This window comes from Leptopilina boulardi, unplaced genomic scaffold (assembly GCF_019393585.1).
Source record: "Leptopilina boulardi isolate dan_hultmark-lab unplaced genomic scaffold, ZJU_Lbou_2.1 LbouV2_55, whole genome shotgun sequence".
Lineage (NCBI taxonomy): Eukaryota > Metazoa > Arthropoda > Insecta > Hymenoptera > Figitidae > Leptopilina > Leptopilina boulardi.
Window position 1 is genome coordinate 1,596,964 of NW_026138000.1, and position 21,432 is coordinate 1,618,395.

General features: G+C 27.7%; 1 protein-coding gene across 8 annotated transcripts in view; it reads right to left on the minus strand.

Annotated features, from left to right (window-relative positions):
• Positions 1-1,530: 1,530 nt before the first annotated feature.
• LOC127290152 (uncharacterized) overlaps positions 1,531-21,432 on the minus strand; it is a 134,070-nt gene continuing 114,168 nt past the window's right edge. For 7 of the 8 annotated variants that reach the window (XR_007844264.1, XR_007844268.1, XR_007844267.1 and 4 more), the window contains 3 exons: positions 4,018-4,245; positions 2,677-2,716; positions 1,531-2,577 (listed from right to left, as the gene is read on the minus strand). Coding sequence is in view for 1 of the 8 variants with exons in the window: in XM_051318556.1 (XP_051174513.1) it covers positions 2,677-2,716; positions 4,018-4,237 (260 nt within the window). In the remaining 7 variants the exon portion in view is untranslated. The remainder of the gene's footprint in view (positions 2,578-2,676; positions 2,717-4,017; positions 4,246-21,432) is intronic. The other variant, XM_051318556.1, reaches the window with a different exon arrangement.

Consider the following 21,432-nt stretch of genomic DNA (forward strand, 5'->3'; position numbering starts at 1 on the left):
ATAATTATAATTATAATTACAATTATAATTATTTTAATAATTATAATTATAATTAAAATTATGTAAATTAATTAATTAAATAAATTATTTTTTCATTATAATTATTATTTTTTATAATTAAAATAATTAAAAATTGAAAGAAATTAATTTTTTTTTCTATTATAATTATAATTATTATAATGAAAAAAAGGATATATTGTTTGCGAGTGTTTTGATTGTAAAATATGATATATGTAGTATATTTACAAAGAAAAAAAAAATTCTTATTTCTTTTTTTTTTTTTTTTTTTTTTTTTTTTTTGATGAGTAAAAACATTTTAACATTAAAATTATTGGTTGTCTGACATTCTAAAGTCTGATTTTTTTTAACAATAAAACACTAGCAACTTTACTCCCATTTTTCTTTCAGTTATTATTATTATTATTATTATTATTATTATTTTTTGAGTTTATAAACTACAACAGTTGTCGTCGCTAATATTTCACAAAATGCACATAAAAACACCTGGCTTACACTTTTACATACTTTTATTTTATTTTATTTTTTTCAAAAAAAAAAATCGAAATGCTTTTCAAACATTTTGTTTTTTTTTTTTAATTATTTTAAACGTAAGAAAATTTTTAAATGTGTTGTCAGGACGTAGAAGGAAAAAAAAATTCTAGGTTATGTTTGTGATAGTTTTATCTTGTTACAAAAAAATTATAGGTTATGTTTGTGATAGTTTTACCTTGTTACAAAAAAATTATAGGTTATGTTTATGATAGTTAATTAATTAACTATTAATTAATTAAGTTAATTAATCTTTGTAATTGTCACGATAAAAAAAATTTTAGGTTATGTTTATCATTGTTTCAAATAAAAAAAAGTTATGTTTGTAATCGTTTCGATTAAAAAATTTTAGGTTATGTTTATGATCGTTTTTCTCTAATATAAAAAATTCTAGGTTATGTTTGTGATCGTTTTAGCTTGTTACAAAAAAAAATTTATAAATTATGTTTATGGTAGTTTTCATTCAAAAAAATTTAGATTATGTTTATGATCGTTTCCAATTTAAAAAATAGGTTTATGTTCGTGTTCGTTTAAATTAAAAAAATTTGTAGGTTATGTTTATCATTGTTTTAATTAAAAAATAATTAGGTTAGGTTTATGATCGTTTCAAATAAAAAAAATAGGTTATGTTTGTGATCGTTTCAATAAAAAAAACTTCTAGGTTATGTTTATGATCGTTTTGACTTTAATTAAAAAAAAAATTCTAGGTTATGTTTATGATCGTAAAATAAAAAAATGTTTAAAAAGCAATTAGATTCTTTTTTTTTGACTACTTAAATAACAAATCACACACACACAAGCATACGGTGGACTATCCACAAACTTGTTTTTCTTTTTTTTTTTTTTTTTTTTTTATTTACATTCATTCATTCGTTCGTATATTATTTTTATAATATTTAAATCGCATTCAATCAGTTCTAACCGATCGCACACTGCATCGTTTTCTTGATTGCATTTTTTTTTTCAATCAGATTAAAAATGTTTTCTTGTTTTTTTTTTTTTTTTTTTTTATTTTATTTTATTTATTTGGTTCTCAAAATATTATTCAAGAACAATTGACAAATTTCAAGCAGTAAATAATTATTATTCTTTATTTGTGAATTTTTTTTTTTTTTAATTATAATTAATAACATTGAAAAAAAGATTATAATTAAAATTAATTAAGTTAATTAATTAATACTAATAAACTAATATTAATAATAGTAAATTAATTAATTAAATTAATTAGTATTAATAAATTATAAATAATAATATCAATAAATTATTAATTATAATTATTAATTATTATTTTAAATTATTATTATTATTATTATTATTAATTATTACCATTAATAAATTATAATCAATTTTTGTTTTGGTAAATTTTTTTTACAAAATTCACTGTAAATTATTATTTTGGTGCAAATATTGTTTCATCAGTCAATATACATACATATTGTATATTTAAATAGAAAAAAACTAACCCTCTAAGAAAAAACTTGTCATAAAAAAAGGAAAGTGATTTTTCCCAAAATATGTATAGTTATTTTTTTTCAAAAAGGCTCATAAATGTTTTTTTTCTTTTTTTTTTTTTGTTAAACAAATCTTTGAAGATTTTTTTTTTTAAAGAAATTTTTTTTCCTTTTAAAAAATGGGATTAAGGCGTTGCTTAGAAAAAATTCGTTGAGATTTTTTTTTGCAAGTGGAAAAAATTTATTTTCCGCAAAATTGTATAATTTTTTTTTTTTTTTAAATCGCTTCGTTTCGTAATTTATTTATTTATTTTTTTTTTGTTTTAATAAACGGACTGCGATTTTTTTTTTTTTGCATAATAGGAGAATTGTTATATATTTTTTTCCTTCTTTTTTTTATTTATTTATTTTTGTTAAACATATATATTTTATGGTCGTTTTTTATATTACGATGCTAGTGATAGATCAGCAAATAGTTTTTTTTTTTTTTTTTCTCATCAAATATCACCTCGCTGAGAAGGGCGGTGAGGGCACCACCGCTCCGTTTCACCCTGCGGACTCTGGTCCAGGCCTGCCTCTAAAAAAAAGAAGGAAAAAAATATATATTTTATGATGGAAGATTTGAAAAAAAAAAATTTTTTTTTTTTTATTTTTAGTATTTTTTTTTAACACTCACCTACACAAACCATTCATCTTTCTGGCTGGAGGAGATGTCACTGTAAAGGAATTATTTGAAAATTAATTTTTCTATACTTGAAATTTTAATAATTAATTAATTAGTAATTTTTTTTTTATATTTTGTTCAATTTCTCGAGAAGTGTGAATTTTTTTTCGAATTTCTTTTTTGCCATTCGTTTATTTATAGAGTAAACTAAATGCCGCAACTGTTTTTTTTGGCGAAATTTAAAAAAAAATTTGTAGAATTTGACAATACCGACTGTCGGTATAGTAGAATTTTTTTTTTATTTAAAGCGCATTTTTAATGAAACAAGAAACAGTAAATATTTTGCTGATGAAAAATAGTAAAAAAAAACTACTACTATACCGACAGTCGGCAATGTAAAATTGCTCTAAGTACTCGTTTTCATAAATTTCGCTCAGTTTCTCGTAAGGTGTGAATTTTTTTTCGAATTTCTTTTTGCCATTCGTTTGTTTAAGTAAATGCCACAACCGTTTTATTTCGAGAATTAATAAAAAAAAAATTGTAGAATTCGACATTACCAACTGTCGATATAGTAGAGATCTCTAAAAAAAATTGCTTTTGTGATTAGACAAAAAACAGTGAATATTTTACCAATGGAAAACAAAAAAAACTACTATACCGACACTTGGTAATGTAAAATTGCTGTAAGTACCAGTTTTCATATATTAAGCACAGTTTCTTAGAAAAAAATATTGTATTTTCGAATTTCTTTCCACCATTCGCTTACTTCCAGTCTAAACTAAAAATGCCACAATCATTTTTTTCCGAAAATAAAAAAGAAAAATTTTCGTATAATTTGACATTACCAACTGTCGATAAACTAGAGATCTTTTTGTTTTTATTCAATAAAAATAGTTTTTGTGATAAAGCAGTAAAATTGTACAGATAGAAAACAGAAATTTCTACTTTATCGACAGTCGGTAATGTCAAATTGCTGTAAGTATTTTTTTTTAACATTTCACGCAGTTTCTCAAAATTTATTAATTGTATTTTCAAATTTCTTTCTGTCATTCGTTTACTTATACACTAAGCTAAATGCCACAACCATTTTTTTCGCAAATTAGAAAAGAAAATTTCGGTAGAATTTGACATTACCGACTGTCGGTATAGTAGAAATTTTTTTTTCTATCGGTAAAAATCGCTTTTGGTGGTAAAACATGAAATATTTTACCAATAGATAACAAAAATTTCTACTATATCGACAGTCGGTAATGTCAAATTCTACAAAAATTTTAATTTTTGCAAAAATAGATAGAAAATAAGGAAATTTTTAATTTTTTTTTTTTTTGAAAAATAGACAAAAATATAATTTACCTATCCGACCCATGACTCCTCACTTTGCCTGGCAGTAGAGGCGGACCCGGGCCACGCTGTGCCCGAGCCTGAGGCCCGCAGGGTGCAGCCAGTTTCCCGGCCTTGGAAGGGTCGTTGCCCCTGTTATCCCGGTTCCAATTGGGCCTAGCGATCCAAATGTGCCCTTTAAATTTGTCATACCCGGCGGCATTCCGGTTGACGTCCCGTTCGATCCATACATTTGTTGCACTAAAAAATTGAAAAAAAAAATTAATTAAAGCAGCGATAAAAATTATTTTAAAAAAATTAGTTTTCCAAACGAACAAGAAATAAAAAAAGAAAAATTTTTTTTGAACGTTATTTTTAAAATATATTATAGTTTTTGGAATTTTTAAAATTATTTTTCCCTCCAAAACGATAATAAAAATAACCTATATATTTTTTTTAATGAAAATAATCCGATAACCTTTAATTTCCGTCCTGAATGCCAGAACCATTTTTTTTGCCGAATTAAAGAGAAAAAAGGGGTAGAATTTAAACGAGAAGATTTCTACTATACCAACAGTCGGTAATGACCATCTGTTGGTATAGTAGAAATCTTTTTTTTCCAATCGATAAAAAACTCGTTTTTTTGTAATAAAGAAGAAAATATTTTACCGATAGAAAAAAATAAAAAAATTTCTACTATATCGACGATCGGTAATGTGAAATTCTACAAAATTTTTCTTTTTAATTAGCAAAAAAATGATTGTGGCATTTAGTTTGTACGTAAATAAATTGAAAAAAAATAGTAAAAATTTAAAAATACTTTTCATCTAATAACAAAAAAAAGTAAAATAATTTCACAATTAAAAACTCTTATATAAATTATAAAAAGTAATAAACTATCATAAACATAACCTATATTTTTTAATCAAAACAATTATAAATATAACCTTTAATTTTTTTTTGCCTCCTAAATGCCACACTTTTTTTTGCTGAATTAAAAAGAAAAATTGTGTAGAATTTGACATTACCGACTGTCGGTATAGTAGAAATTTTGTTTGTTTGTTTTTAATTGGTTAAAAAAATGCTTTTGTGATAAAACAGGAATTATTTTACTGACAGAAAGCGAAAAGAAATTTCTACTATATCGACGATCGGTAATGTCAAATTTTACACAATTTTTATTTTTAATTCGGCAACAAAATGATTGTTGCATTTAGTTTAGTTTTTTGGTAAATAAATAACAAAAAGAAAATTAATTATAACCTATAAATTTTTTAATCGAAACAATCATAAAAACATAACCTATAAATTTTTTTTCCAATTAAAATATAATCATAAAAATCTATAATTAAAAATAGATGAAAAAAATTTAATATCCAGTTACTTTTTTTAAAAAAAAATTTCTTCATAAAAATAATCAGTTTGAGAATCTTTTACGTATATATATATATATATATATATATATATATATATATATATATATAGAAAATCCATTATTTTCTAATAGAAGTAAAAGAGGAATTTGAGCATTTCAAACGTTTTTGTTTTTATTTCCGGATGCGTTCGTAATGTGAAATCCGATCTAAAAATCTCTTTAGTGATATTTTTTTTTTTTTTTTTCTTTTTTTCTTGAAAAAGGGCTTTTTAAAAAAAAGAGAAGAGAAGATTCACTCGGTAGAAAATAAACGCTCGGCCGCGTTCATTTCCCTGTCTGAAAATCTACTTTTACCCTTGTCGTCTTGATAAGCCTATATAGTACGCCGTCATGGACTACTGGTCTCGCGCAAGCTTTTTGTCTATCATTAGAAGAAATGAGTTCCAGATGATGGAAATTGTTTTTTCCAAAAAAAAAAAAGTAATAATAATAATCCCCTAAAAATTAGAAGGATAATAAATTTTCAAATCCAATTAATTATTTTGAAATATTAAAAATTTTTATAACAATTTTTATTATTTTCTGTATTTTATTTAAATTAATTTATTTACTAATTAGCAAAATTTATTTATTAATAAGTTTGTTTATTTATTTATTTATTTGTGACGCATTGTTAAGTTTCTAAACTAAATGCCGTAAATTTTTTTTCACGAATTTAAAAGAAAATTAAGGTAGAATTTTACATTACCAACAGTCGATATAGTAGAAATCTTTTTTTATCGGTAAATAAAATTGCTTTTTTTGTAAAACAGGAAACAGTGAATATATAACTGATAAAAAGAGGTAAAATTCTCTACTATATCGACAGTAGGTAATGTAAAATATGACATTACCGACTGTCGATATAGTAGAGATCTTTTTTTTACGTTTTTAGTCGGTAAATAAAATTGCTTTTTTAACGAGACAGGAAATAGCGAATATTTTAACGATAGAAAATAATAAATCGACAGTCGGTAATGTCAAATTGTTGTAAATACTCGTTTTCATATATTTTGCACAGTTTCTTGAAAAAAATATATTATATTTACGAATTTCTTTCTATCATTCGCTTAATTTTTGGACTAAACTAAATGTCGTAACTATTTTTTTCACGAATTAAAAAGAAAATTAAGGTTTAATTTTACATTACCAACTGTCGATATAGTAGAAATCTTTTTGCTTTCAATCGGCAAAAAAATCGCTTCTATTTCAACTCATAAAGCAGCGATTAATTCTACCGATAGTAAACAAAAATTTCTACTATATCGAGAGTTGGTAATTTTTAATTGTAATTTCTTTCTACAAACATTCTATTCAATTTTTCGAAAGCTATTAATTGAAATTATGAATTGCTTTTTACTATTCATTTGCATACAAATTAAACTAAATGCCACAATCATTTTTTTTTTGCCAAATTAAAAAAAAAAATTGTGTTGAAAATGACATTACCGACTGTCGGTATAGTAGAAAACTTTTTTTGTGTGTGTTTTCAATCGGTAAAAAATCGCTATTGTGATAAAACAGGAAATATTTTACCTATAGAAAAGAATAAAAAAAAAATTTCTACTATATCGACAATCGGTAATGTATTCAATTTTTCTTTTTAATTCTCGAAAAAAAATGGTTGTGGCATTTAGTTTAGTCTGTACGTAAATAAATAGTTAAAAGAAATTCAAAAATACAATTCATGGCTTTTGACAAACTGAATTAAATAAAAAAAAAAAATAAAATAATAATAATAATAATAATAATAATAATAATAATAATAATAATAATAATAATAGTGGTACTAAAAGCCGAGGAAGTGGGGAATAGGTGAGAGTAAAACTCTTCATTATTATGAGAAAATAAAAAAAAAATAAAATAAAAACCGTTGCAAATTTCAGTTGCTCTCGAACAAAGTTAAAATAAAAATGGTAATAAGCAACGTTTACACATAAAAGAAAGAAGAGTAGTAAGCTATTTTTTTTTTTTTTTTTTTTGTTTTGTTTTGTTTGTTGGCGGGTATATTTCCGGAAGAAGATACCGGGTACGTGGTTATAAAGTCTCTTTTATAGCGGAAAGAATGTGGGTCATATGGATTTGCCTACAGTTTATGAGAAAAATACTTTAAACTTAAAATTCTCTTTTTATAATTTAATTTTTATAATTTATAAAATTCTCTTTTTTTTTTTATTTTTTTTAATTTAGGAAAATAATTTTTTTTTTAAATTTATTTCCAAAAAAAATTTTTTTTTTTTTAATATCAAAAATAAAAAATAATATAAGGAAAATCGAAATTACAAAATTCAACACGAAAAAAAAATAATTATAGCTTAAACAGCAAAAGGTTTCACTAAAATAGTGAAAGATTTACTTGAAACAGATAAAACTTTTTTTTTTATTCTAGTGAAAACTTTTGTTGTTTCAAGTAAATTTTTTAGTTATAATAAAAAATATTATTTATTTAACTTTTAAAAATATTTTGATTTATTTATTTATTTTTTATTTTCTTTTTTATTTATTTAAAAATTATTTATATTTTGATTTACAAAAATTTTTGGAATATAAAAATTTTAAATTTAATAAAAATTGAGTTTATAATTAATTTTTTCCTCTTTTTTTTTTTTTTTTTTTTTTTTTGCAAAAAGAAATTATTAGATTACTAAAACTCTTTAATGAAAAGTAACAGACTTTGAAACTTGACTGTTCGTCCTTATTTCTTGAAAAGCAAAGCGGAAGGGGATTTATTCCAAAAGTTTAAACTGTGTATATTCTTGGAAACAAGCTTTAAACAATTCACCAAACTTTTCATGCAAGTTGGCATCTCCCTCTCTATCTATTCTCGTTTCTCTACTTCAAAAGTCTTATCCAATAGCCTCGGACATGTTAACCTAATATCGAAAATTATATATATATATATATATATATTATATCTATATATATATAACAACTTATATTGAAGATTTTATAAAACTTTTTTACCCTCAAGTTTTGTGTAAGTGAAAAAAATTGAAAATTAAAAATGAAAAAAAAAATTAATGGAGAAAAAATAATCAAATTATATTTTTATTGTACAAAATTTATTATTCTGTAATACTGAACATGTTTTTAGTAACAATATTAAAAACAATGTTATTTATAAATATCAATATTAATAATTTATCGATAGTAGATAATGAAAATTTCTACTTTATCGACAGTCGGCAATATAAAATAGCAGTAAATATTTTTTTTTTTAAATTTTCCACAGTTTCTCTAAATTCTATTTTTGAATTTCTTTTTGACATTCGTTTACTTACAGACTAAACTAAATATGCCACAACCATTATTTTTCAGAAATAAACAAAAAAAAATTTAGTAGAATTTGACATTATCGACTGTCGATAATAGTAATTTTCATTGTTTTCTATCGGTAAAATATTTGTTACTTACTGTTTTACCACAAAAGTAATTTTTTTTACCGAGAGAAAACAGCAAAAAAAAAATCTACTGTATCAACAGTCGATAATGTCAAATTGATGTAAGTGCTTTTTTTTAAAACATTTCGCACAGTTTCTCGAAAGATGTAAATTTTATTTCTTTTTGACATTCGTTTACTTACAAACTAAACTTAATGCCACAACCATTGTTTTCCAGAAATAAAAAGAAATTTTTTGTAGAATTTGCCATTACCGACTGTCGATAAAAGTAATTTTTATTGTTTTCTTATCGATAAAACATTTGCTACTTAATGTTTTACCACAAAAATAATTTTACACCTACAGAAAATAGTAAAAACTCTACTGTATCGACAGTCGATAATGGCAAATTGCTGCAAGTATTGTTTCCAAATATACCGCGCAGTTTCTCAAAAGTTACAAATTGTATTTCTGAATTTCTTTTCGCTATTCGTTTACATACAGACTAACGTAAATGCTACAACCATTGTTTTTCCGAATAAAAAAGAAAAAGGTAGAAATTGACATTACCGACTGTCGGTACAGTAGAGTTATTTTTTAAAATCGATAATAAATCGTTGTTGTGATAAAGCAGGAAACTGTGATTAGCGATAGAAGTTCAAAAAAAAAAATTTCTACTATATCGACAGTCGGCAATGTCAAATTACAATAAGTTGTTTTTTCATACATTCCGCGCAGTTTCTCGAAAACAATAATATCGGTAATATCAAATTCTACTTTTTTATAAATTCCAAAAATCGCATTACAGTAGTTTTTAACAGTATTTGAAAAGTTTTCTTCAGCTTTTCTGTCGTATAGTTAATAATTAACCGATAAAAAACAAAAATTTCCACTTTATCGACAGTCGGTAATGTCAAATTCTTTTTTTTTAATTAATAAATACGGCATTACAATTGTTTTTAACAGTATTTGTAAACCATTTCACTGTTTTTCTGTCGCACAGTTAATAATTAATAGCTGGGAAAAAAATTTCTACTTTATCGACAGTCGGTAATGTCAAATTCTACTTTTTTATAAATTCAAAAAATGGCATTATAGTAGTTTTTAACAGTATTTGAAAAGGTTGTCTACAGCTTTTTTGTCGCATAGTTAATAATTAACCGATAGAAAACAAAAATTTCTTCTTTATCGACAGTCGGTAATGTCAAATTCTTTTTTTTTTAAATTAATAAATACGGCATTACAATTGTTTTTAACAGTATTTGTAAACCTTTTCACTGCTTTTCTGTTGCACAGTTAATAATTAACCGATAGGAAAAGAATTTCTACATTATCGACAGTCGGCAATGTCAAATTCTACTTTTAAAAAAAAATCATAAAAATGGCACAACCATCGTTTTGAACAGTATTATAAAAGTTTTCTACAGCTTTTCTGTCGCATTGTTAATAATTAACAGATAGAAAACAAAAATTTCTACTTTATCGACAGTTGGTAATATCAAATTCTATTTTTTTTAAATTAATAAAAAAGGCATTATAAATGTTTTTAACAGTATTTGTAAACCTTTTCACTGCTTTTCTGTCGCACAGTTAATAATTAACCGATGGGAAAAGAATTTCTACTTTATCAACAGTCGGTAATGTCAAATTTTACTTTTTAAAAAAAATCATAAAAATGGCACAACCATCGTTTTTAACAGTATTATAAAAGTTTTCTACAGCTTTTCTGTCGCATTGTTAATAATTAACCGATAGAAAACAAAAATTTCTACTTTATCGACAGTCGGTAATATCAAATTCTACTTTTTTTAAATTAATAAGTATGGCATTATAAATGTTTTTAAGAGTATTTGTAAACCTTTTCACTGCTTTTCTGTCGCACAGTTAATAATTAACCGATGGGAAAAGAATTTCTACTTTATCAACAGTCGGTAATGTCAAATTCGCATAGTTAACAATTAACCGATAGAAAACAAAAATTTCTACTTTATCGACAGTCGGTAATGTCAAATTCTTTTTTTTTAAATTAATAAATACGGCATTACAATTGTTTTTAACAGTATTTGTAAACCATTTCACTGTTTTTCTGTCGCACAGTTAATAATTAACCGATGGGGAAAGATTTTCTACTTTATCGACAGTCGGTAATGTCAAATTCTACTTTTTTTTGAGAAAAAATTATAAAAAAGGCACAATCTTCGTTTTTAACAGTATTATAAAAGTTTTCCACAGCTTTTCTGTTATATCAGTTAATGATTTAAAAAAAAATTTCCTTTCTTTAATTTAAAAAAAAATTATTTTTCCTATTTTCGCTACTTTTTTTGTTTTTATTTTGCTGAGTTGTTTTTCTGGTCCTCAGTGGAGGAATTTTTTTGGATTCACTCCAAAGTCTTTTTGTCAAAAAAAAAAAACATTGTTTCAAGTCACATAAAAAATTTTTTTCACAATAAATAAATTTTTTTTTTAGTTTTTTTTTTTATGTAGCACTTATTGACAATTTTTTCACTTTTTTCTTCTTTTTCCTTAAACTAATATCAAAAATTCTCTCAGCAAATGGACTTGTGGCTTTTGTTTTAACAAGATGAAATCCACGATAACTTTTATTTACACGATCACCAGCTAAAATAGCAGGAAATCTTGGTGGACATAAACCCAATAAATATGAAAAAAAACCACTACATGGCCAACCCCAAAAACCAATATTTGAATTTATTGATTCAGCATAATATAATGCCGAACGATGATGATTACAACCAAATGGATTTCTTTTCTCCCAACAACCTGGTTGATTAATACCACCATTCATATAAAAATCAATATGTCCCAATGCTTCAAATTTACCTTGTATAAATGCATTTGTATGAAAAATATCAACAAATTCAGCATCACTACTATCAAGTTTTTCATCATTTGAAACAGTTATAAATAATGGCATTGCCGGATCTAATCCAGTGATACGTGATAATTTATATGGTTTTAAATAATTTGCCGTAAATGCCGGTACATGTGCACCTAAACTAAAACCAATAATATGAATAATATTTTTTGAATTAATATCCCTTAAACGATTTATTAATTGTCCTAAACATTTACCAACATGTGGTACATTATGTACAGCAATTGGATAACATGGTCCATTTGATAAACGTTGCCAATCAATTGCTATTAAATTATAATTTTCCTCACGTTTTAAATATTCATTTCTTATATCAACCAATGCACTTAATTGCATATCAGAATTATAACCATGTATTATAATTTTTGTCGCGTCTTTAGAATTAAAAAATGTTTCCAATAAATTTGATTCACTATTGTTGACAAAAATTTCTTGTCCCTCAATTGGATTTAATTTTGTATAGAGATAAAATTTTATCTCTGAATCGGGACATGTATTATTTGTTTTTACTAAACAGGGTCCAATGAAAAAATCACGATCTTGATTGGAATTTTTTTCAATTAAATTTTCTAAATCGGGAATTTGACCAAAAACATCGTTAAGAAATGTTGTGATTATTAGAAAAAAGGAAAGAATAATTAGAAAGAATTTTTTTGATCGTGGCTGCTCATGCCAGGACATTTTTAATAGTGGAAAAATTGGTAGAGGTGTTTTTGATTTTAATCTTCTTCTTCTTCTTCTTCTTCTTCGTTTTTGCTGTTGGAATTTTGGTTTTTGATTTTCAACTTCTATTTCATTTTCTTCTGTTTCAATTTGATTCTGTTGTACGTGAATGACGGGGAGAATTCCTTGACATTTTTGGCATCGAACTTGAAAATAATTTTCCGTTTCTGATTTTGGTTGCTGATTTTTGGAATTATTTGTTTCTGTTATTTTTTGATAATTTGGGGTAAATTTTTGGTATTTTGTTTCTAAATTTTTCAGTAAATTTCCATTATTTTCTTCCAAAGATATTGAATAATTTCCATAAACTGGTTCTGCGGATTTTAAAGACTCAATGGATTTTAAATGCCTTCCATAATTTAATTTCGTAGGTTTTGGAAATTCTAGTGATTTTGAATAATTTCCATAAACTGGTACTGTGGATTTTAGAAACTCTATGGATTTTAAATGCCTTCCATAATTTAATTCTGAAGGGTCCAAAAATTCTACAGATTTTAAATTGATTTCAAAATTGGTTTCTAAAGGTTCAAAATGTTTCAAATCATCTGTTTCTAAATATTTTAAATTCTGTTCTGATTTTAAATGTTTCCGAAAATTTACCTCCAAAGATTTTCGAAATTCTATCGATTCCAATTGGTTTCCATAATTTGCTTTTGAAAATTTAAAAAAATCCACTGATTTTGAACGATTTCTAAAGTTTTCTTTCAAAGAAGATTTGAGAAATTCTACAGATTTTAAATGATCAGCAAAATTTGTTTTCAAAGACCTTTGAAATTCTATAGATTTTAAATTAATTTCAAAATTTGTTTCTAAAAATTCATGATACTTTTCTCCTGTCCTAGATTTTGGAAACTCTAATGATTTTGAAGAATTTCCATAATTTATTTCTAAAGATTTTTGAAAATTTTTCTCAAAATTATTCACTTCTAAATTTTGTAGTAAATCTTTAGTTTCTGATTTTATTTCCACTTTTGTTGGCAACAATTTTTGATAAACTTCTTCTGCATCTAATTTTATTTGATAATTTTCTATTTCTGAATGTTTTAGATAATTTTCCGCTTCTGAATTTTTGGAATACTTTGCATTATTTTCTTGTATTTCTGTTACTTGATTTTTGTATAGTATATTTATAACAGTTGTTCTTGTTTTATCAAAACGATTAAAATCCTTATATTTTTGTTGTTGTTGTTGTTGTTGACAATTGTTTCTTTCGAAATTTGGGGTAAAATTTTCTTCTTTTTGAGATTGTATTCGTTGATTATAATTTATTTCAACTTGACACTGAAAATTAGTTTGTTGACACTTACAAAATTCACGTTTTTTTGTATTTTTGTTATTAAATTTTTCCAACACTTTTGGCACTTTTTTTCGATACACTTGAGCACTTTGGTTTTTTTTTCTTGTATTTTCTTTTGTATCTGCTTCTGTACCTTTTTTTGCAACTTCTTCTGTACTTTTCTCGGCACTTTTTTCTGTACCTTCTTTTGTACCTTCTGTATTTTCTGTACCTTTTTCTGTACCTTCTGTATTTTCTGTACCTTTTTCTGTACCTTCTTTTGTACCTTCTGTATTTTCTGCACCTTTTTCTTTACCTTCTTCTGTACCTTTTTCTGTACCTTCTTTTATATTTTCTGTACCTTTTTCTGTACCTTTTTTTGTAGCTTCTCCTACATCTTCTTTTATATTTTCTTCTTTTTCCGTACCTTCTTCTTCTGTATCTTCTTCTGAATCTTCTTCCGTACCTTCTTCTTCTGTATCTTCTTCTGTACCTTCTTCTGTATCTTCTTCTTCTTCTCCTTCTTCAACTTCGTTTTCTTCGTTAACTGTCAAGAATGAGAGGATTTTTGTGATTTTATATAAATTATATATATATATATATATATAATTGTTAATTCCGGCAGCTCGACTGTGGTCACGACACTAATGACAAAGTGATACTAAAAGTCATGGCCACAGTCGAGAGCTGTGATGAAAACTAGTTGATTGCACACAAAAGAATGAACGCTCATTGAATTTATAAATGTCCAGCGTGACTTTTACGATAATTCTTTATCGGTTTCTTTATCATTTGTGTGTGTGTGTGTATGTGTGTGCCGCCAAAAGAAAAAAAAAAAGAAGTGCAAGAGTGATAGATGATGGAAAAAGTAGGCGACAATGAATGGGGGGAGAATAATTTCTCTCTCTCTCTCTCTCTCTCTCTCTCTCTCTCTCTCTCTCTCTCTCTCTCTCTCTCTCTCTCTCTCTCTCTCTCTCTCTCTCTTTTGGAATTGGGCCAAATCAAGATCAATATTTCAGCCAGGGCAGAAGTGTGTTTTTTTTTCTTTTTTTGGCAGAAAAAAGACATTCTTGCAAAAAACGTTTAAAATAAAAATTTTTTTTTTTTTTAGGGTAAAATCTGTTTAAACATATTTTTTTTGAAAATTTAAATTAAATTTTTAAAAAATTAAATTTTGTTAAAAATTTAAATTAAATTTTTAAAAAATTAAATTTTGTTGAAAATTTAAATTAAATTTTTAAAAAATTAAATTTTTTTTTGAAAATTTAAATTCAATAAAAATGACAATATTTGTATTAATTAAATAATAACTTGACCCTGACTTTGAAATGAATCGAAATTTACTTGTTGATAAAAAAAAAAAAAAAAAAAAAGAAAAAGATTACCACATTACGCAGCGTAAACATTAAAACTATTTTTTGTTCGTTTGGATATATATAAAAAAAAAAACAAAAAAAAAAATTTTCCGTATCAATTGCAAAAATTTAAAAGCAACCAATTTTCTATATATTTGAAACAAATTTTGTTTTCATTTTCTTCTTCTTCTTCTTCTTCTTCTTCTTCTTTTTTCCTACTTTTCTCATGTATGCAAATATTTTTTCTCTTGAATACTTCCGAGCAAAGAAGGAAAAGAAAAAAAAAAAATACAGAAAAAGATTTGATCTGCATCTATTTTTGTCGGAAGTCACGACTGGAGAAAGCAATGGTATTTCCGGTGAAGTCAAGTCAAAAGAGAAAGAGAGAGAGAGAGAGAAAGATGGTTGGAAAGGTGAAAAGGAAAAGATTTTGATTCTTATTTCAGTAGCGACATATAATGCACGTGACTCAATTTATATTCAGAACATATTCAATCGCGAGAACTCTCACCCTCATTCTACTGATGTGTATATTTATTATACATAAATATAATATATATAAATATATTTTTTTTTCAATAAAACAGAAAATTAGTTTCAATATTCATTCAATTTCTCAATAATTAAATTATTTCATTTTTCCGAAGATAAGAATTTATTTTTTTAAATAAGAAAAATGCAGAAATAAATTTTCTTTGTAAAAAATTAGAACAGAAAAAAATCTACTACAAAATTTTACAGTGTTCAATACCAGTAGTATACTGTGCCAGTACAGCGCCAGTATTCAATTTTCGATATAAGAAAGAAAAAATTTTACTTTTGAAGAAATACAATTTTTAAAAAATGATTATTGGCAAAATACTGGCTCAATACTGGCGCAGTACTGGCATCGGTATTTTACCAGTACCACGCCAGTACAGCGCCAGTATTCAATTTTCGATAAAGAAGGGAAAAAATTTACTTTTAAAGAAATACAATATCAAAAAATGATTATTGGCGAAATACTGACTCAATACTGGCGCAGTACTGGCATCGCTATTTTACCAGTACCACGCCAGTACAGTGCCAGTATTCAATTTTCGATATAAGAAAGAAAGAATTTTACTTTTCGAGAATTACAATATCAAAAAATGATTATTGGCGAAATACTGGCTCAATACTGGCGCAGTACTGGCATCGCTATTTTACCAGTAACGCGCCAGTACAGCTGCAATAGTCAATTTTTAATATAGTATACCAATTTTTCTTTTGAAAAAATACACTATTGTGAATTTACTACTGGCGCAATAATGGCCCAGTACTGGAGAAATTTAGTTGCCCGTATCGTAGCAGTACCGCAGCAATAACACCAGTCAATTTATTTAAAGGAAAATACAGTGTTTGCTTTGTAGAAATACACTATCAGGAAATTACACCCGACGCATTACTGGCCAAGTACTGGCGTTGTTCTTTTAATCAGTACCACGCCATTACAGCGCCAATACTCAATTTTTAATAGGAAAACCCAATTTTTTCTTTGAATAACCTTTTAAAAATAGACTATTGGCGCTATAGTGGCGCGATACTGGTACGAGAACAGCGCCTGTACTGGGCCAATATTGCGCGAGTACAGCGTCAGTATTAAATTTTTGCTAAGGTAAACCATTTTTTCAAATTTTACTAGAAATTGACTACTGGCTAAATACTGGTTCTGTACTGGCGGAATTATGGTACAAATACCTCGCCAGCACCGTGCCAATATCGTGCCAGTACAACGTAAATACTTAATTTCTAATAGGAAATACCAATTTCTATTTAAATAACCATTTTTGAAATTGACTTTTGGCGCTGTACTGGCGGAATTGTGGTGCCAGTACAGCGCCAGTACTAGTAACGCTGTCCAAAACTGAATTTTTTTTATAGGGTAGATGCAAAATTTTTAACTTAGGTTATAAAAAGAAAGATTTGTTTACTATCAAAAATGGAATACTGGCGACATACTGGTTGCGGTACTAGTACCAGAATTGTGCCAGTAGTGGGCCAATACATCGCCAGTAGTCAATTTCACGTAGGCTTTTGAAAGAAAAATTTGTTTACTAACAAAAATTTAATATTGGCGCTGTAATGGTAGTTTTATTAGTACTGGCGCTGTACTGGCAACATAATTCCGCCAGTAATGCGCCAGTATTTTTATTACTGTTACAGTACAATGCCAGTACTTAATTTTTGAATACTACATATTAGATTGACGATAGTTGATTTATTATTTTTAAATACTTTATCAAAAATTGTTTACTGGCGCAATACTGGCGCAATTATGGTACCGGTACAGCGTCAGTTCTTAAAGGACTGTATCAGTAGAGCGTCAATAGTCAATTTTTGCTAGAGTTATCAAATAAAAATTTTGTTTACCTTATGAAAAATTGGATATTGGCGCTATGCTGGCACAGTTCTTGTAGAACTGGCGCTGTTTTAGTTAATTCTGCCGGTACTGTACCAGTAGTCATTTTTTTAAATCAACATTTTGTCACCCCTATCCAAAATTGACTACTGGCGTAGTACTGGCACACTACTGGCGAATTACTGCCACAGTGCTGGCGCAAAACTGGCACAATTACTGTGCCAATTTCCACTAATGGTTTAAACAGTAATAAGTACCTCCCCTATTCTAAATTGACTACTGGCGTAGTACTGGCACATTACTGGCGAATTACTGCCACAGTCCGGGCGCAAAACTGGCACTATTTCTACTAATGGTTTAAACAGTAATAAATATCTCCCCTATCTAAAATTTAATACTGGCGTAGTACTGGCACACTGCTGGCGAATTACTGCCGCAGTCATGGCGCAAAACTGGCACAATTACTGTACAAATTTCCACTAATGGTTTAAACAGTAATAAGTACCTCCCCTATTCTAAATTGACTACTGGCGTAGTACTGGCACATTACTGGCGAATTACTGCCACAGTCCGGGCGCAAAACTGGCACTATTTCTACTAATGGTTTAAACAGTAATAAATATCTCCCCTATCTAAAATTTAATACTGGCGTAGTACTGGCACACTGCTGGCGAATTACTGCCACAGTCCGGGCGCAAAACTGGCACAATTATTCTGGAAATTTCTACTAATGGTTTAAACAGTAATAAGTATCTCCCCTATCCAAAATTTAATACTGGCGTAGTACTGGCACACTGCTGGCGAATTACTGCCGCAGTCATGGCGCAAAACTGGCACAATTACTGTACAAATTTCCACTAATGGTTTAAACAGTAATAAGTACCTCCCCTATTCTAAATTGACTACTGGCGTAGTACTGGCACATTACTGGCGAATTACTGCCACAGTCCGGGCGCAAAACTGGCACTATTTCTACTAATGGTTTAAACAGTAATAAATATCTCCCCTATCTAAAATTTAATACTGGCGTAGTACTGGCACACTGCTGGCGAATTACTGCCACAGTCCGGGCGCAAAACTGGCACTATTTCTACTAATGGTTTAAACAGTAATAAGTATCTCCCCTATCTAAAATTTAATACTGGCGTAGTACTGGCACACTGCTGGCGAATTACTGCCACAGTCCTGGCGCAAAACTGGCACAATTACTGTGTCAATTTCTACTAATGGTTTAAACAGTAATAAGTATCTCCCCTATCCAAAATTTAATACTGGCGTAGTCCTGGCGCAAAACTGGCACAATTACTGTGTCAATTACTCCAAATGATTTAAATCGTAATGAATACATGACAATAAAGATAAAGACTTAAAAAAAAATAAAGAAGATGATAAAATAAATTGTTCCAAAATTAAAAATCGATACGATCACTATTATGAGATTATAAGGGTGTATATGCATAAAGTGTAAGTGTTTTTATGTCTATATATGTGAATTGTATATAAGGAGTGGTTGTAAAACTATTCTATTTTAGCCGTGTAAACGCCGTTGGCGGGTAATTCAGTCGGGCGGTTTCAGAATTGCACACTCGAGGCATCCCTTATTCGCGCAAGGTTTAATAAATCTTGTAATACCAGAGGCCCGTTATCCAGTCGACACGCTCCATTAAATCGAGTGTATCCACGCGCACACGGTTTATATATATATATATATATATATATATACCGATTGAAAGCTCCATAGAGGAAAAGGTCAAACAAAAGCGATCCGGCGTTTCAAATTATTACTCACATAGAGGAAAAAGGTCCGTCTGCAAATTTCATAGCGTTCGTGGGTAAGATAGTGACCTACCATACCATATATAAATATATATAACCTCATAAAGTCGATAAATTATAAACGGACAATTTTTAAGTTTACTTTTCTCCGTTAACGAGCTTTTCTAACTCGGTAGAATAAATATAGTCGTTAAAAAGTTACTAACCTTATACATATATTATAAATCAACATCGTACAGAAATGAAAAAATATTTTAAAATTTAGAATATTTTTTATACTTTTAAATTTAATATGAAATAATTTTAAAATTAGAATATTTTCTTGTTACTTAGAATATATTTTTTTAATACAAAAAAATTTTTAAGTATACTGGCCAGTACCACGCCAGTATTACGCCAATAGTCAATTTTTGGTAGAATATTAAAAAAAATGTCTACGTTATTAAAAAAAAATTTTTAGTACTGGCGCTGTGCTGGTACAATATTGACCCAGTACTGGCGCCATTCTAGTACCAGTGTTACGCCAGTACACCGACAATAGTCAATTTTTAAAGGTTACTCAAAGAAAAATTGGGTTTTACCTATTAAATATTGAGTATTGGCGCTGTACTGGCGCGGTACTGGTACCAGAATAGCGCCAGTACTGGGCCAGTATTGCGCCAGCACAGCGTCAACACTACATTTTTGATAATGTATTTCTTCAAAGCAAACTTTGATTTTTCTTTAAATAAATTGACTATACTGGCGCAGTACTGGCACGGCTTTGACATTATACTGACGCGGTACTGGTAAGGTATTATTACGGTTCTGGTACGGTAGTTGTCTTCACTATAAAAATTTGACTACTGGCGCCGTAGTGCTGTAGTACTGGCGCAATACTGGCATAGTAATGGTACCAGTACAGTGCCAGTATTGCGCCAGTACTGTACTAGTTAATTCTGTCAGTATTGCGCTAATAGTTTCAATTTCTTTAAGGTTATTGAAAAAAAATTATCTTTCCTATTACAAATTGAATATTGGCGCTGTACTGGCACGGTACTTGTCTATCTTGGTGACAGTACTGGAAAGGTACTGCTATAGTTCTTATACGGTAGTTGTCTTCCCTATTAAAAATTTACTACTGGCGCCGTAGTGCTGTAGTACTGGCGCAATACTGGCACAGTAATGGTACCAGTACAGTGCCTGTATTGCCCCAGTACTATAGTACTACGGCGCCAGTACTGTACTGGTTAATTCTGTCAGTACTGCGCTAATAGTTTTAATTTCTTTAAGGTTATTGAAAAAAATGATCTTTCCTATTAAAAATTGAATATTGGCGCTGTACTGGCGCGGTACTGGTACGGTATTGCTACAGTTCTGGTACGGTAGTTGTCTTCAGTATAAAAATTTGACTACTGGCGACGTAGTGCTCGATCCCGGTGCCAGTACTGGGCCAGTATTGCGCCAGTAATCAATTTTTGATACGTTATTTTTTTTTAAAGAAAAACTTCATTGCAAGCATAGGTATTTTAGGTTATATATTCGGATATTTTAATTAAAAATTTCTTTTTTCCTATTAAAAAAAAAAAAAAAAAAATGTTGAAAATTTAATTTTTCTTTTTTAAATTGACTTTATTTTGATATACAAAATATATAAATTGACGCAACAGTCTTTGATTTTAATTAAAAACCATTTTTCATAAAGCTTTTTCTAGTGTAGAGAGAAAAAAAAAAGAGAGAGAGAGAGAATCATGTGTGAGCTGTTTACTTGTCGTGCAATGATGAAACAATCGAGTGACTGAACGGAAATCATAACTTTCGTGCGATAAAGTAATCGACACGTGAATATATATATAAATTTTGAGAGACTGGTTTATATGAGAGGGACATGAATATGATGATATATCCGCGACGAAGCGAGATGAATGGAGATCGTTAATCAAAAAAAGAGCCCCAATTTTCAAAAGATATATATATATATATATATATGAGTTATGTATGGAGAAAAAAAACGATCAAGAAAACGCACGGTTTGGCAACTTCTTTTGAAAAAAACCAGCATTTTGTGAAAAGGATAAAAAGAAAAACGAGGGAACATGAATTGAAACAGAGAATTTTTTCTGCCCTCGCATAAACAGTTTTGACCCCATTATATATGATATTTGCGAATCTACATTGAAAAAGGAATTTTTTTTTTTGATCCTTCAGAAAAAGCTTCTGGTTTAATAAATTATATGAATGTTACTCTCCCAGCAAAGAAAAAGAGAGA